The 15,804-nt window shown below is 49.0% G+C and overlaps 1 protein-coding gene across 1 annotated transcript in view; it reads right to left on the minus strand.

Annotated features, from left to right (window-relative positions):
• Positions 1–534: 534 nt before the first annotated feature.
• The window catches only part of Ankmy1 (ankyrin repeat and MYND domain containing 1), a 41,332-nt gene continuing 26,062 nt past the window's right edge, over positions 535–15,804 (minus strand). The window contains exons 15-17 of the mRNA XM_060368880.1: positions 12,357–12,432; positions 11,503–11,663; positions 535–1,276 (exon numbers count right to left, since the gene is read on the minus strand). Coding sequence (XP_060224863.1) covers positions 1,188–1,276; positions 11,503–11,663; positions 12,357–12,432 — 326 coding nt within the window. The 3' untranslated portion in view covers positions 535–1,187. The remainder of the gene's footprint in view (positions 1,277–11,502; positions 11,664–12,356; positions 12,433–15,804) is intronic.

Consider the following 15,804-nt stretch of genomic DNA (forward strand, 5'->3'; position numbering starts at 1 on the left):
GGTGGGACTGCACGTGCATACGTGTGAGGATGGCATGCACACAGCAGAGGGCAGATGGGGGCGTATTGGAAGGGGCTTGAGCCTGGACTGTGCCTATGGCAAGGTCCTAGGGTTTCCATGTGGTGGCAACTATTGACCATCTGCAAGTCCGCCTGAGAAGAGGCCAGTCTTTGCCAACTGAACATGCCAGAGTTCATGGGGGGAGAGGCCAGGATACCAAGACCAACCAGCCTGTGCTGGCTGCACCTCTTTAACCCACCTCAATGCACATGTCATTGCCTTACCCATAGGAAGGTTCTCATTCCTACCAGGGTGCCTCAGAGGTACCCAGGAGAGCAGTGTAGAGACCAGGGATGTCCTGACACTCCAGTCTTCTCCCAAGCTGTCCTCTATCTGCATGCAGCTTCTAAGTAGCTTAAGGCATTTAGGGCTAGCTCATCCTCACCTCAAGGAGCTGGCCTGTCCCTTTGTAAAGCACACAGTGCCTGCCTCCATGGCTAGAAAGCTCAGTAGGCAGACTCAAAGACTCCCTGCTCAGCCAGGTGTGGCATGTCTGCTTTATTGGGGAGTTTTGACCCACACTGCTGCCTAAGTACATTTTACAGTATTGCATCCAATGGGTCCAATGTAAGCACAGGAAGCAGAGCCCCACCCCACATGCTGCTGGGCCACACATGCAAGGAAAACCTCCAGACAGATCTCAGGAGTGAGGCCCTTCCAAAGGGCATAGCTCCTGCTGGGTATTTGATTCCATCAAGGATATCTGCAGTGCCCCAGGCTCAGGGTGGCAACTGCGTCCTCACTCTCCACCTCCTGGGAAGCCCTGGTGCCAGGTGGCCCAGATTCTTCCCTGGGAGAGAGAAGTGGTGCAGTCCCCTCTCGGGTGGCCGGGATAGACAGCGTGGAGTGAGGCCGAGGCCCCTCCGTAGAGCCCCGGGGAGAGCTGGGCCACCAGGCGCTCACGGTGACTGCAAATGGGGTGCCATGTCGTGCACTCCAGCAGGGTCTCTGATCTGTTTGTTTTTGTGGACACCTGGCTCTTCAGCTTCGGGTTCTTTTGAGCTGGATACACAGACACCTGGTTCATCTGCTGCTTCTCACTCACGTTCTTTGTGATTTTGACACACATGGACACCTCGTTCTGGTTCTTGTTCAAGTTCTTTGTGAGTTCGACACACGTGGACACTTCATTCTGGCTCTGGTTCTGATTCTGGTTCAAGTTCTCTTTCACCTGAATACCCACTTCCACTCCTCTCGCCGTGGAGCCATTTATTCCCTGCCAGGAGAAGGAGAACACATGAAACAGGTACCCAACAAGGAACTCAGGAAGGCAGAGGTATCCTGAACAGCCAGCTCCCCCCTGAGCAATCCACACCCCCGCAGGCAGTCCTGCAGACTAGTGTGGGGCTTTTAGCCCCACACGTGCACTCAGCCATACTCACCCACTCAATGCCTCTACACTCCCAGCCATCTCACTCAGCCATACTCACCCACTCAATGCCTCTACACTCCCAGCCATCTCACTCAGCCATACTCACTCACTCAATGCCTCTACACTCCCAGCCATCTCACTCAGCCATACTCACCCACTCAATGCCTCTACACTCCCAGCCATCAAAGAAAAACAGCCAGCAAGGTGACACTGGGTGGGTTGGTGGGGTGCTAGGAATCCAGATAGCAAAGCTGCAGAGCTTGCAAGATGCTTGGCCGAGATACAGTGGCTGCTGGGTGAGGAATGGGGGCAGTCATTGCCAGCAGGCTTTCTCTCTGTATAGGAACTTCTCCTAGATGAGGAGTACCCCGTGTACACATAACTCAGGAACAAGTGAATTGCCCCAGAGGGTAAGACTTTAGTGACTGAACACTGCCTACTTTCAACACAGACCTGCTTCTAAGCTCAATCAACATAGCACCTGTGATCCAGCCCAAAGTGCGTAAGCCCTCAGAACAGGAAGCATCCATCAGCCTATGCAATCAGCCCAACCAACTTGTGTGATGAAATGTTATAAACTATGAATTGGAACAGGTTGCAGGAACACAGACTGCTAACATTGAACCCCTTTCCACACAAACATGAAAATGGTGTGAATGTTTCATAGTCAGTGGTACCTATGACCAAACACCATGGAGCAACAAGGTTAAGCTGCTCAGGAGAGACCAGGAAAGCTTAAGCTCTTTCCCATGAAGCTCCCATGAAGAGTCAGTGGCTGGTAACCATGTATAAAGAGCAAATGTAAGGGATCTGGAGGGCTCACCCACAGAGAAGCAGTGAGATGCTCTCAGAGAAAGAGAAGCCAAAAATCTCTGGAGAGGTGAGCTGAGATTTGTAAATCACAACATGGCAAACAGCTTGCCACCAGGACCAGCACCCTGGGAACCAGAGCACAGGCGAACCAAAATTGTCAAAGGTGTTGACAGACAGAAAGGGGGTAAATGGGAGCTGTAAGGTTAGGATAACCCTTGGTGGGTGATCTCTCTCACACACTAATTAGGCAAGTCCCAGAAGAGGAGGAAGTAACTCAGACTTACTTAAAGGCATAACAGCTAAAAAATTATCCAAATCTTGGTATGGGTAGATTATCTAGAGCTGAAAGGATTACAAGCAAGATCGACCTGAAAATGAATGCCTGAGACATAACCAGAAAAGTCAGAGCTGAGGAATTGTAAAGTCAATAGGAAAAGCCATCACATATAACGAAGCCTGTGTGTGTGTATCAGAATTTTTACCAAAGTTCTGAAAGGAAAAAAAAGAAAAGAAAAGAAAGGAAGGAAAAAAAACCTTTCAACCAAAAACACTATGCTTAGAAAAGTTGCCATCCAGAAATGAATGCAAAATATATTCACAGACTAAGTGAGATGAAATTCCCAGGTATCATGTCTATGCCTGCCTAACCAAAAATGTCAGTGGGAACTCTTCATGTTGACTTGATACCAACTAGCAATGTGAAAGCATGAAACTGTGCCACTCTAGAGGGAAGGAAGCGCACAGCTGAGCCCAGAACTCAAATGTCTCACCTAGAGTGGAAACAGGCAAAAGTATTTTTCTTAGTGTAGCTGCAATGGTTTGCTAATGGATGCACAATATAAAAACACTAGCATAAAATTCAGTGGGGAATAACAATGTAACTTTTGCAACTGAAAGGTCACTATAATGTAAAATAGAATATAAGGCTCAGGGAACATTGCAGAAGAGGGAACAGAAATATTTTAAGAGCCAGAGGACCTGAACATATGCTGTAAAATAGTGCCTTCTGACACATCAGGGAAGCTGCACCCATGAAATCTCAAAACTATGGTCACTGAAACAAGATCTCACAGTGACAAGCAGTCGGCGTGTTGATATGGATGGAGGAAATCTCAAGGACTACCACACCTAGATTAAGAAATATAGGCAATTAAAGACCTCTGAGAAAGGGATAGGTTATCCAATGCCAGGTAGTCAGCCCAAAATGTGTGTGTGTGTGTGTGTGTATGTGTGTGGTGTGTGTGTGTGTGTGTGTGTAAAACATTAAATGGACTCAGTAGGTTGTGTGTGTGTGAGAGAGAAAGAGAGTGAACATTAATAGTTTAAAAAGAGGTCATGAAATTGAGAGGGTGGAGGACATGAAAGGACTTGGAAGAGTGGGGGCAGTGGAAATTATGTAAATTCAGTACTCCAGTTATGAGCCACAAAATAGTTACACAAAAAATTTAACTCTTCTCAGTGCTTGGGAGGCAAAGGCAGGAGCACCAGGAGTTCTGAAGCCAGCATAGGGAACACAGCAAGGCCAATGAGGGTGGGTCAGAAGGATCCAGCAACACACTGTGTGTGAAATGTACTCCACCATTGTGGGAATGAGAATGGCACCTACAGGCTCATGTTTGACTGCTCTGACCCCAGCTGGTAGAGCTGTTCAGGAAGGGTTGGCAGAGGTGTGTCACCAGTGGGCTTTGGCTTTTCTCTCTGCCTTGTGAACTGTGAGCCCCCAGAAATGCTTTCTTCTACAAGTTGCTTTGGTCATGTTGTTTTCTCATGGCAATAGAAAGGTATTTAAGAGCATATATGGGCTGAAAGAGAAGGAATTTCAAAATATGTCCCATGTGAATACTAACTGAAAGACAGCAATAGAGGTGTCTCTGTCAACCACACAGACTTGCAGTCCGAACCGCAAGGTCAGCATAGGATCACAAGACGGCAATTCATGAGCAGATAATAGCAATTGTTACGTAAACGTGCACCTAATATCAGTGCATTAAATACGCAACAGACACTGGCAGATCTGAGGGGAATGTAAACAGTAACTTCTGCATCCCACATTCTGTGATCTAATCCAGACAGGACAAAGAAACAACAAACTTGAAAAGTATTAAGGACCAAGGAAGTGTGGTAATATGCACACAGATGAGTCCATACCCAGCAGAAATGCTCTCAAGCATATATGGCCATCTACTCAAAAGGCCAGGAGACTACAACAGGGAAATGAATGTGTGTCTTGGGCTATGGACATCTCTAGAGCAAAGCACTGATTAAAATGTTACCAATATCTTTTCTAACCACACTGGTATGAAATTAGATATTGGTAATATGAGGAGCTTGCAAAATTCACAAGGTTGTGGGATAGAGAGAAAAAGAAAAAAGTTGGAGGGGAAAGACAGAGAAGAAGGGAAAGAGCTAGGAACACAATCTCATCTGTAGTAACATTAAAAAGTAAAGTCTATATAAATATAAATAAATATAACCAAGATATGAAAAACTGGGAATTTAAAAAATTGACAAGTTTAAAAAGTAAATAAATAAAAGAATATAAGTAAATATAAGTAAATAATATATATAAAGTAAATAAATATAAGTAAATAAAAGAATATACCATGATCTGGGTTGAGAAAATTAACACTGCTAAAATGCTGATACCATTCAAAACAATCTACAGATTCAATGTAATCTCTATCAAAATCCTAATACTATCTTTCATAGAACAATCCTAAAATTCATATGAAATTTCATATGAAATTCACAAGACCCTTGAGAGACAAAGGAATATCTTTGAATAAAGAATATGGAGGTGTGGAGTTTTTTCTATTTAAAACTGTTACAAAGCTAAACATTAACACCTAAGATCAGACATGGCTAAGAATACACGAGGGCCAAGAAATGTGCTCTAGCATATACGTCCAGCTACTCAACAAGGCTAGGATGATGCGGGGGGGGGGGGGAAGGGGGGAATTGTGTGGCCCTCCACTAGGCAGCGTGGCCTGCAGAGGCCTGCGGGCTCCACAGTCACGGGAAGCCAGGGTCTGGGGAATAACAGGGGACTGGATGGCTTTCCTGGACTTTAATGAAACAAACTAGAGGGGGAACCAGAGCCAGGCCTCAACCACACTGCCTGTAGCACAGACCCTGGTTACCTACTGCTCCATCTCCAGAGAACACTGGAGTCCCCAGGCTTCCACAGGGAACCCTGGTGCCTGTGATCTAGGCTTCCATCTCCTATCACAACCCAAGCTACCCTCTCTGTTGCCATTCAGACCCTCTCAGGTCCATCCACATCTCCTCTGTCTCTACTCCCAAGCTCTGGATGGCGACCTGGCCTGGACCCTGGCAGCAGCTCACTCTCCCAAAAGCCCGGGTATGGCAGGGGGTTGAGAAGAAGTACCCATCCTTGCTGCTCTACGGCCAGACTCTGGCCCCATCTCCCAGACCCTGCCCTCCCTTGTTAGCCCTGTTGACTTCCTGGTCCATGTGGAGCCGTAATCCCTCCATGTCCATAACCTACCAGGTCTTGCCTCTCTCAGAGCCCCTCAGACACAACCTGCCTCTATACTGCTTGCTGGCCTAAGCCATCACATACATGTATGCGTGATGCATGCGTACATACACACATCACATTCCTGGCTCTTCCTGCTAGAGCGCTGTCTTCGTGTCCCACACTGACCTGAGTTCAAGTGTTCTCTAAAGGCATTGATCACTTGCCACACCCCATGCCTCACCATCCTGCCTCCTTGCTTCAGCCTCGTTCCCTGCAGGCCTCCGAGGGCTCAGGTGGAAGGCAAGGTACCTTTTTACCTACACAGAAAGAGTAGGGCAGCTGAGTCTAACCTAAAAGAGAACCCCAAATTCCAGGTGAGCTCTGAGAAGGGGTTCTGGAGGGATGATACTGGGCCCCACAGGCATTGGCACCTGGAGGGTGGCCTAAGAACCTATGGGGAAAGGGAAAACGGGTCTCCAGAGAAACGGCTCCTCCTCTCCTCCAGCCCCCTTAGGAGAGTTCCTAGGTGCCTCAGCATCATCAAGTATGCCAGTCTCTGACCCCTCTGTCATTCTCTCACCAGCCCGGCTGACCCCCATGTGCTCCAGGAATGGGACTACATGGGCTGGACCAGAGTTGTAACCACTTGGGTGTACACTGTGTCCTTTACACATTCAACCTTCCAGGCAGCAGGTCAGGAGCAGCCGGAAGACAGGCCTGTGTTTCCAGCCACAGAGGCTGTTTCTGCTTCCCTCAGCTCCTGGAAATCCCTACCACCTTCTCTGACTTCGGGGTGCCTGATGGAGGCACATGCACTTTGTAAGGAAGCTGGACCCTGTGGCCCTGCTGCACCAGCTCAGTAACCCCGCTCCCCCAGCTCCAGGTAAGGTGTGACTACCCAAGGGCTGCCTGAAAGTGCCGACCTTAGAACAAGTGAATGAACACACATCCCAGCAGGGATGGGATGCAGATTCAAGGTGGAGGCTCAGCAGATAAGTAGCCACGGCACTGGCAGCTAGGATCACCAGAGACAGAACAGAGTAGCTGTTGGGGCTTGAGGCAGCTTTACTGCCCCTACTGTCCCACCCCTACCTTGGGACAGCACAGAACGTTCAGCCAATTGCCTCAATATTATGCATAAGGCCCCTAAGACAGAAAGAGTGCTGGTGGCAGGAGCCACGGATGGGTTCTTAGATGCTGGGATGAGCAAGTGCTTGGACTTGCTCTTAGGGAAGAGTGGGTTAAAGTCCAGTGGACAGCAGGTGTGTGGGAGAAAAGGCCTCTCCCTCCATCTGGCTATGTGCAGGCCTCTCCTGCTTCTGTTCTATATGTTCCCGAGTGACCCCACAGCTCTTACAGGCCAACTGCCCCAGAATGCCCACTATATATCCACAGATTGCCCAACAGCACTGGGGCAGCAGCCCTACTGTGGACAAGGAGGGAGGAGGTTCTACTCTGAGGGCCAGCTTTGAGTGTCACCTCCCTTCCCTGCAGGCAGGAGCAGCAGTGGCATGAGACGTGGCCACTTTAAAACTTTCTCACTTTTTCTCTTGTTTCTTGGCGTGACAGTTGAGGCCTGCAGCTGCTCTGAAGTGCAAGTGAACCTGATCCCATGGGAAAGATAACTGCTCTGCAGGGGTTGCCAAGGCCCTGGGAAGAGAGGGAGGGGTTGCTCCTGGGAAGAGCATAGGTAAAATTCCTCCTGATTTCCAGCCCCAGCCCTGCCCTAGCATCTTGCCTCTTCTTCCGAGAGACAGCTTTCCCAGCTAAGAGAGGTTTCCTAGAATATATGACCCAAAGCCATAACGCTCCTCCTAGCTCTAATGAGCAATCCCAACCATGTATGTGGTGCCCTACCCACCCCCGTTTGCCCTCGGTTCTTCTTCCCACCATCACAAAGCAATTGTAACTAGATGTTCTGGAATGTGGGTCCCTGAGACATAGGGATCAGACCTTCCTGTCCCAGAGGGTGAGGGCTCACAAGAGTTGATCCAGAGGAGACCATGCAGCTCTGAGCCTGCAGCTAGCAGGAAAGGTACTCAGTGGAGGTGGGCATTGCAGGGAGGCACCAGGGGCCAGCATGTCTGTGTGGAGCTAAAGACAGGCATGTGCTGCAATGGCAGGGAGGCCCCTAAGCCTCGGAGCAGCAAGGAGTCTTTCGAGGAGTGGACAGAGAAGCCAGAAACATCTTTCACAGGCTTGGGGGGGGGGGAGGAGTGGGCAGGAAACAGGGCTTCACTGAGCTTTGCTTTTGAAGGAAGAGATAAGCTGACTCCCGTGGGTAAGATGTGGTATGGAAACCAGAGAGGAGCTATCCACAAGAGAGAAAATGATGGAAGCACAGCCTCACATCCAACCTGAAGGTCTCAGCACTTCGAGGGCCCCCACTGCCTCTCATTGATATCAACTGCAAAGTCCCAACAAGATAATTGGGTTTAACGTCCACACCCACAATCTATCTGAAAGGGCTTCTGGGAGAAATGAGTTGGCTTGTCCAGCAGACAGAAAGTGTCACAACACTGCAGGCTGAGGCTGCAGAGCTTAGCAGGGCTCAACCGCAGTGCACAGGGAGAGACACCAATACCAGCTAGCACTGTCCATCTTGGGGAAGACCCAAAACCCTTCAGTTCTAGGTCCATCAAACAGTGACATGCTAAACTAGCTATGGTCACCTGGGCTAATTGCAGCCCCATCTGGAAACCGCTCCTTCAGCCTGTCAGGGATAGACAGATCTGAACACCATAGAAGCTTTGGGGTGGTGCAGCTCAGGCTGCAAGAAGCTGCTTCACAGGTGAGAAAGAAGAGGAGTCACCGCACAGAAGCCTCCATATCAGAGAGCGTGAGAAGGTGAAAGAACATAGCCATGCCAACACAGATGTCACACAAGGTCACTGTGACGCTCACCTCTTTTGGGCCAACATAACCTCTGAGAGTGTAATCTAGAACACAGGGAAATCAACAGAGGGAAACCAACAGAAGGGATAAAAGCCTGATGTGTGTATGACCCTTTGTAGACTGAAGGACAAAACGGCCTGAGTAACAGTCTGGTGCTTGGGCCACAGCAACACTGGTCACACACTGATTTTGAAATTGCGAGACCAGCACATTAGAAAATTAGCTTTAGATCTCATTAACTGTCATGTTTCAGGCAGAAATCAGTAAAGGGTGTGTGTGTGTGTGTGTGTGTGCGCGCGCGCGCGCAAGGTATCCTAGAGGGCTGTTTTTGCATGTACAGATTAAAATGGAAATATAGCCCCCAAAATGTTCTGAATGAACACTGATATTAATATGATTGTCAGTATTATCTTCCTTTAAATCATTACGGGGTAGCTGGGGAAAAAATGGCTCAGTGGTTAGAGCCCTTCCAGAGGACCTGGGTTCAATTCCCAGTCATATAGCGGCTTACAACCATCTGCAACTCCAGGTTCCGGAGATATATTGCCCTCTCCTGCCTTCCACAGGCATCAGCCATGCATGTGATCTATATAGACATATGCAGGCAAAACACAATTAGCACCTATTTTAATTAGCACCTATTTATATAGAGTAAAACATTTGATGAAAAAATGTTGCAGGACAAATGGGTATCACCCATACTCCTCAGATATGTGGGTGTATGTGTCTGGCTGGTCCCCACATCTGTGTGTCTGGAAAGGTGTGGCCCCATTTGGAAGGGGACACGAGGTGACAGCCCTGTGTGGTATCAGGTAATAGGCATTTTCCTTTGCCTGCTTTTGTTTTACATATGGAAATGTGGAACCTTCCTTGCTAACCGATGGTGTGGAATGCTCACGAACCCAGATGTTAACATAAGCCACAGCACCCCAATTCCTAGGCCCCCACCAGCACTAGCCATCTGGAGCAAGGAGTTAGGTCACCCATGACAACTGATCAGTGCTAGAGGACAAAGCTCCACTCCCTGCCTGTCAGGAGCCCCTCTTGGAAAGCCACCTATGGCTGATTTCCATAAGCAACAGCTTGTTGCTCTGTCCATAGGTCTTGCCTGCCACCTCTGTGAATCTCCACCTTGGAGCAGAAACCAAAAGCCAGGCAGCAATATTGCTGTGCTGCTGTTGGGAGAAGGGCTTCCTGGCTGGGGTCCTTGCTGAGCCTCACGGGCTCTAGTACCCCTTTTTCACCCCTTCCCCAGTCCTATACCTAATCCACTCTGCTCTCTGCCCAGATGCCCTTAGGCCTGTCCACCTTCAGGCAAATGTGGAATGCTGTAGTCCTCACTTCCTGTTTCCCTCGCACTGTGAAAGCCTGATTCTCTGGGGCAGACTTGGCACCCTTGGCCAGTGACCTTGCTCCATCCCTGTCCTTCGGCCTCATCAGTCCCTGTGACTTTTACTTCCACTGTGGCCCCAGAAGAAACCCAGTGCACATGAGGCAACTAACGCACTGCAAGAGCAGCCTGGACCCCACCGGGAGCTGGAATCAATAGAAGGAACCTTGATAGCAGAGAATTAGTTTCTTGGGTCAGGAGATACCTACAACTGGGAAAGCCAGTGCCAGCACGAGTCAGAGCTGCCACTGTCCTGCAGTCAGTTCTTTAGCATGGTCCCTTGGCCTGCCTGTCTACCAGCCCTTCTACAGAGCCCAGCCCAGCCCAGGCCCTATGAGAGACCAACAATGTAGACATAGCTAGCATGGACAGGGATTCCAGGGCTTGGCCCAGGTAGTGGCAGAGCAGGGCACAGACTTGAGAACACACCATAGTCACTTTATTGCCAGGTCAGGAGGACGAGACTGACGTGCAGCAGTATCGCAGACACTTCTTGCCTGAGGCCACTTCCCCAAGCTCAGCACCAATCGTCCTCCCCTCACAGAGGTTATGCCACCCTCCAGGATGTTTCGTCCGAGCGGGAAACTGGGTGGATAAGAGGAGGCATGGGCAGGAGTGTAGAGGAGGCATGGGGAGGAATATAGAGGTTCAACTGTTTGAGCAAAGACTCCGGGAGTAGAAGGCCAGACCCAGGAGCAGCGACCACCAAGCCTTGCCACCTAGACCAAAATGCCCTCTCCTGTGCAGCCCCACTCTACCTCACCCAGAGATGGCCTGCAGTCAACCCTCCCTATGAGTGACTTGCAAGTGCTGCCTGCAGCAAGAGGAAGTCCGGCAATGATACCCTTCAAAGGCAACTCCCCAGCCCTGTCCCAAGAGCTAATGGCTTGGCAGGTGCCTCCTCCCAGGTAGTGGATGATGTCCCAGATCCCCCAAGCCTTTCACCACCCCAGTAAGCCCAGGGAGAGGAAGAATGGAGGAGAAGGAGCAGGGAGGTCAGTACAGAAGCAGACAACTGTTGAGACCCACATGGCTAGAAATCCTAAGCAGGACTGCCTGACAGGTGCTCAGAAGCATCCCAGATGTTAAGTGTCTTGTGATGAATGGTTCTAGCAGAGGCCTATGGATAGCAAAACCCCCAGGCACCCATGTCCCAGCTCTGCAAGGAAGTGACACACCCAACTTTCCAGGGAGTGGCCATGCTTAGTGACAGGTGAAGAAGGGCCAGGATGAGCCCCTGGCCCCCCTGGTGTATTTGTCCCCACCCGACCCCTTCCCAGACACACACACACACACACACACACACACACACACACACACACACACAAACCACCTACACAGTCCCACTTGTAAGTTCTGGAAAAATATGAAACTGAAGCACTTTCAAGGGAGATGGTGACTCTCTTCCCTACCCACTCCTGGGGCTTGCACCTTTGTCCTGGGAAGCAGTAGGCCCTTTACCAGTACTCTCCAACATGGTACCCAACCTACTTAGGTTCATGATGTCATTGCAGTCCTTTTTATGGAAGTCGGTCCAGGCCTTCGTCTTACAGTACTTGCTGCAGGTCAGGATCCCATAGCAGCGAGGACAGGGTGTGAGGCGGACCCCAATGGAGCGACCACATTGGTAGCAAAACTTGTAAAAGGGAAGGCTGTAACAGAATCCCCAGGTCAGGTCTGTGCCCACACCTGAGATCCTGAGACATTCATGCCCCATCAGGGCAGCCATCACATATCAACAGACCCATTGTCTCTACCCACTGTGCTCTCCACATGGTTATTCTGAACAGTTAATATAGATCCAGCCACAAAAAGGCTGCTCAAACAGTTCAACATGGCAACTGGAGGCAGTTTAAAGTCCCAGGGAAATGGGTTGTGAGTAGCACTGCCAGAATGAGCTAGCTACCTGAGGACAGACTTCAGAGCTGTTTAGGGTAAGACTCAAAACACAAAACTTCATTTCCAGAGGAGATGCCCCCCATCACCCTTCTTTATCCCTGCCCTGTCCCTCAGGAATAGTGGGGCTGATGTCACCAAGAATGCATGGGTTCTTCCCAGAGGGTATACAAGTGAATCCTGTGTCACAGAAGCTTTCTGCAAGAAGATGGCAGGGACTTGGTGGGGGAGGGGGGAGGAGGACAGTGGCTGAGCTGGGCTGGGCTGTAGACCACCCAGATGACACCCAGACAACCCAGCTCACTAAATCCTGAGACTCCATGTTTGAGCCTCATTGTGGCGGGAACCTGTGCCTGTGAGTTGAGAAGCCTGGCCAAGGCTACGCTGCTGGTGCTGCTCGAGAGAAGGGGGCCCTGCAGGGGTCGTAGGCCAGAGCCCACAGCACTTACTGCTGCTTTTCCATGGCTGCGCTCTTACTCAGGCTGGAACTTCTCTTCTTCAGCCTGTGAGAGGCGGACAGCTCCGCTGCAGAGAGATAGGAGTCAACATCTGGGAGTCAGTGACTAGGAGGGGGGTTGCTGCAGCTCACAGAGGGGCTCTCTCCATTGGCCATCATCTGCACTTCCGTAGAGTTTACCCACCCACAGGCCCTAACTAGGTCCCATCTTCACCACCCACTTCCAAGATTTGCACCACTTAAGGCTACCAGGCACCCTTGCCCTGTTCACAGACCCTCTGAAGGAGATGCCCTGACGACTTTCTGTTTTTCTCTGAAGTCCTGATTATTTTTCCTTGTTCTTTCTCAGAGGCCAGTTGCAACTTGCTTAGAAAAACCTGGTTTAGTGTGGTCTGCAGTGATAGTTAGACTCGTCAGCTTGGTGGGATTTAAAAATCACCTAGGAGACAATACCTCTGAGCATGTCAGTGAGGGCTTAACTGACACGGCTCGACCAACCCTGAATTATAGGTGGCGCTGCCCTGTGGGACAGGAGGAGCCCAGAGTAGATAAAACAGGGACATGCTCTGAGCACCGGCATTCGTCGTCCTCTGCTACTGGGCAGAGGACACAAGATGACCAGTCACTTCATGTCCCTCTAACCACGACTTCCCTCTTACACTGTGAACCAAAACAAATACTTAAGTTGCAGGTGTTAGGTGTTTTGGCATTATAACCAGAAAAGGAACTAAACCAGAAAATTGGTGCAGAGGAGTGAGGCTGGTGCTATGACAAATCTGGTCTTGTGGGGGAACTGGAGTGGGGAAGGAAGGTAGAAGAGTTTGGAGCTCGGGGATAGCCAAGTTCAAGACTGCTCTAAACAGAGCTCACTGGGCAGTTCTGGTGGAAGTTTGAAAAGGCAGAATGCCTAAAAGAAACATGGCCAGTGCGGTCTCAGTCCATGAAGCTTTCTGACAAAGAATCTGGCTTCATTCTGCCCATGTCTCAAGAGGGGAGATTAGTTCATAATGCAGCAACGTCTTTGGCAGGAGAGAGCATGGCGTCAGGCTGTGCCAGGGTCCCTGGTCACTGTTGTTATTCAGATCAACATTGAGGGAGAGCAAAAAGTGAGGCGAGCAGAGCTGGCACAGGAGAAACTGTGTGTGCCACGGTGGAACTGCAGCAAGGGCGATCAAAAGCTTCTGTGATTCCATATGATTCTAGAAAATCCGCACATGTTTAGGCTTGGAGCTGTAGGATTTGGTATTTGCTTTGTTGGGATTTCAGTCTGATTTCACTTCAGTCTGATATTCTCTTGCTGTCTGCCTTAGTTGCTTTTCTATTGCTTTGGTAAGACACCATGACCAAGGCAACCTATACAACAATTTATTTGGGGCTCACAGTTTCAGAGGGGTAGGGTCCATGACCATCATGGCAGAGAACATGGCATCAGGCAGGCAGGCATGGTTGCTGGGACTGTAGCTGAGAGCTTACATCCTGGTCCACAAGCCTGAGAAACAGAGAGCTACCTAGGAATGGAATGAACTTTTGAAAACCTCAAAGCCTGCCCCATTGCCACACCTCCTCTAGCAAGGCTGTACCCTCTAATTCTTCCCAAATGGCTTCACCAACTGGTGATCAAGCATTCAAACACATGAGCCTATGGGGGCCATTTTCATTCAAACCACCACTCTTTTAGAACGGAAATGTTCACCCATTTACTCGTCATGAGATGAGAATGTGACTCTAGGGACAGCAAGTAGAGTACTGTGATTTAAGAGTGATGTATGGACCAACGAGATGGCTCAGCAGGTATAAAAGCACTTTCCACCAAGCCTGACCACCTGAGCTCAATCTCTGGTACCCACATGGTAAAAGGAGAGAACAGATTCTTGATTCTTGAAAGTTCTCTTGATCCTTACATGTGTGACAAAGCACACATTCACTACCTAACACACACATACATATACAGAGAGAGAGAGAGAGAGAGAGAGAGAGCTAAATGTAATAATAAAACTAAAATAAAGTGATGTGTGTAGAGGTCAAGCTGACAATGGGTAAACTCATGATTGTTAATTGTGATAGGCAAGCAGCAGGATTTAGAATCACCAAAGAGTCAGAGAGGTTTCACTGACAAAGAAAGACCCTACCTTATTTGCATGGAAGTTAATGGATTTTGTTGACTAATCATTCCCTTATCGCTTGCACGATCCCTGAATCACTTGCAGAAATAAATAGTGGGGTGTTGCATTTTTGTTTTGTTTTTGTTTTTACTTTTTCCGTAAGTTTTGATTGTCTTGGGTCTGCAGACGATACCAGGTTACCAGATCAAAGGCTATTGCTAGATCTGTTATTTTACAAGTGCTATGTCTATGTCTATGTCTATCGTGTAAGAGGAGGAGGAGGGACTTGTATCCAGCTGCCTGCCTCCCAGTCAGAGCCCCTTCTCACACTTCCCAGGCAGGTGTCGGCAACTCTCAGCTGCTCTTGTCTGGGAACGTTTTTCATTTACCTCCTTCTTCTTTTTTTTAAGATAGTTTTGCTAGCTACAAAAAAAAAAAAAAAAAAAAAAAAACAAACAACAACAACAACAAAAAACCTTAGCTAAAAGTAGTTGCTGTGGCTCAGTAGTGAAGAGCACTGGCTTCTCTTCTGGAGAGCCTAAGTTCAGTTGCCAGAACCCACATGGCAGTTCCAGGTCCAAGAGAACCACCACCTTCTTCTACCATATCTGGACAGCAGGCACACTCGTGGTACACATACACACATGCAGACAATACCATCATGCACATCAAAAAATTAAAGATAGTTTTCAAAAAGAAGGGTAATGTCTGATGAGACATCAATTATTGGTACTCACTTGAAAGTATTAAGCCATTTTTTTTCTTGATATCCTGATTTTCTCCTGGCCTTTGGGTTTCTGACATTTCATTATAAAGTGTTTCTGGATTCCTCTGAACTTGGATTTCTTGGGAATTATCTTCTATAGACTATAGTGATTAGCACTTTCATTGCTGGGCTGGCTTCTGAAGTGTGCCTAGGACTCAGCAGAGTGAGTCAATCACTTTGCAGCTATTTGAGGGGGAGGTCCTCAAGGCCAGTCGCCTGAATCTTGCTTTGAACTCAGGGCTGCTCCTCTGCCCTCATTTCTCCTAGTTCTCTCCAGTTGCAAGCCATCCTGTAGTTCAGCCCCTGACACCAGGGAATCAGCTCCTTCCCAGGTCCATCTTGCCACTGGGCCTGAACTGGTCTAGGTGCTATTGAAAAGGAGTCTGCTTCTTTGTCAAAGTTTACTGCTTTTCAGTGTGGTGCCAAGGCTCAACAGCAAGGAACAGCAAATCTCTCCATGGGTGACAGCCCCTCTTCGGGATCTACTCAGTGATGGAAAGGAACGGTTGTGTGGTCAGATCTTCTCAGATGAGATCTCAGAGGCCCAGCATTCTCAGTGGTACCCTACCCAG

Source organism: Meriones unguiculatus, chromosome 15 (assembly GCF_030254825.1).
Source record: "Meriones unguiculatus strain TT.TT164.6M chromosome 15, Bangor_MerUng_6.1, whole genome shotgun sequence".
NCBI lineage: Eukaryota > Metazoa > Chordata > Mammalia > Rodentia > Muridae > Meriones > Meriones unguiculatus.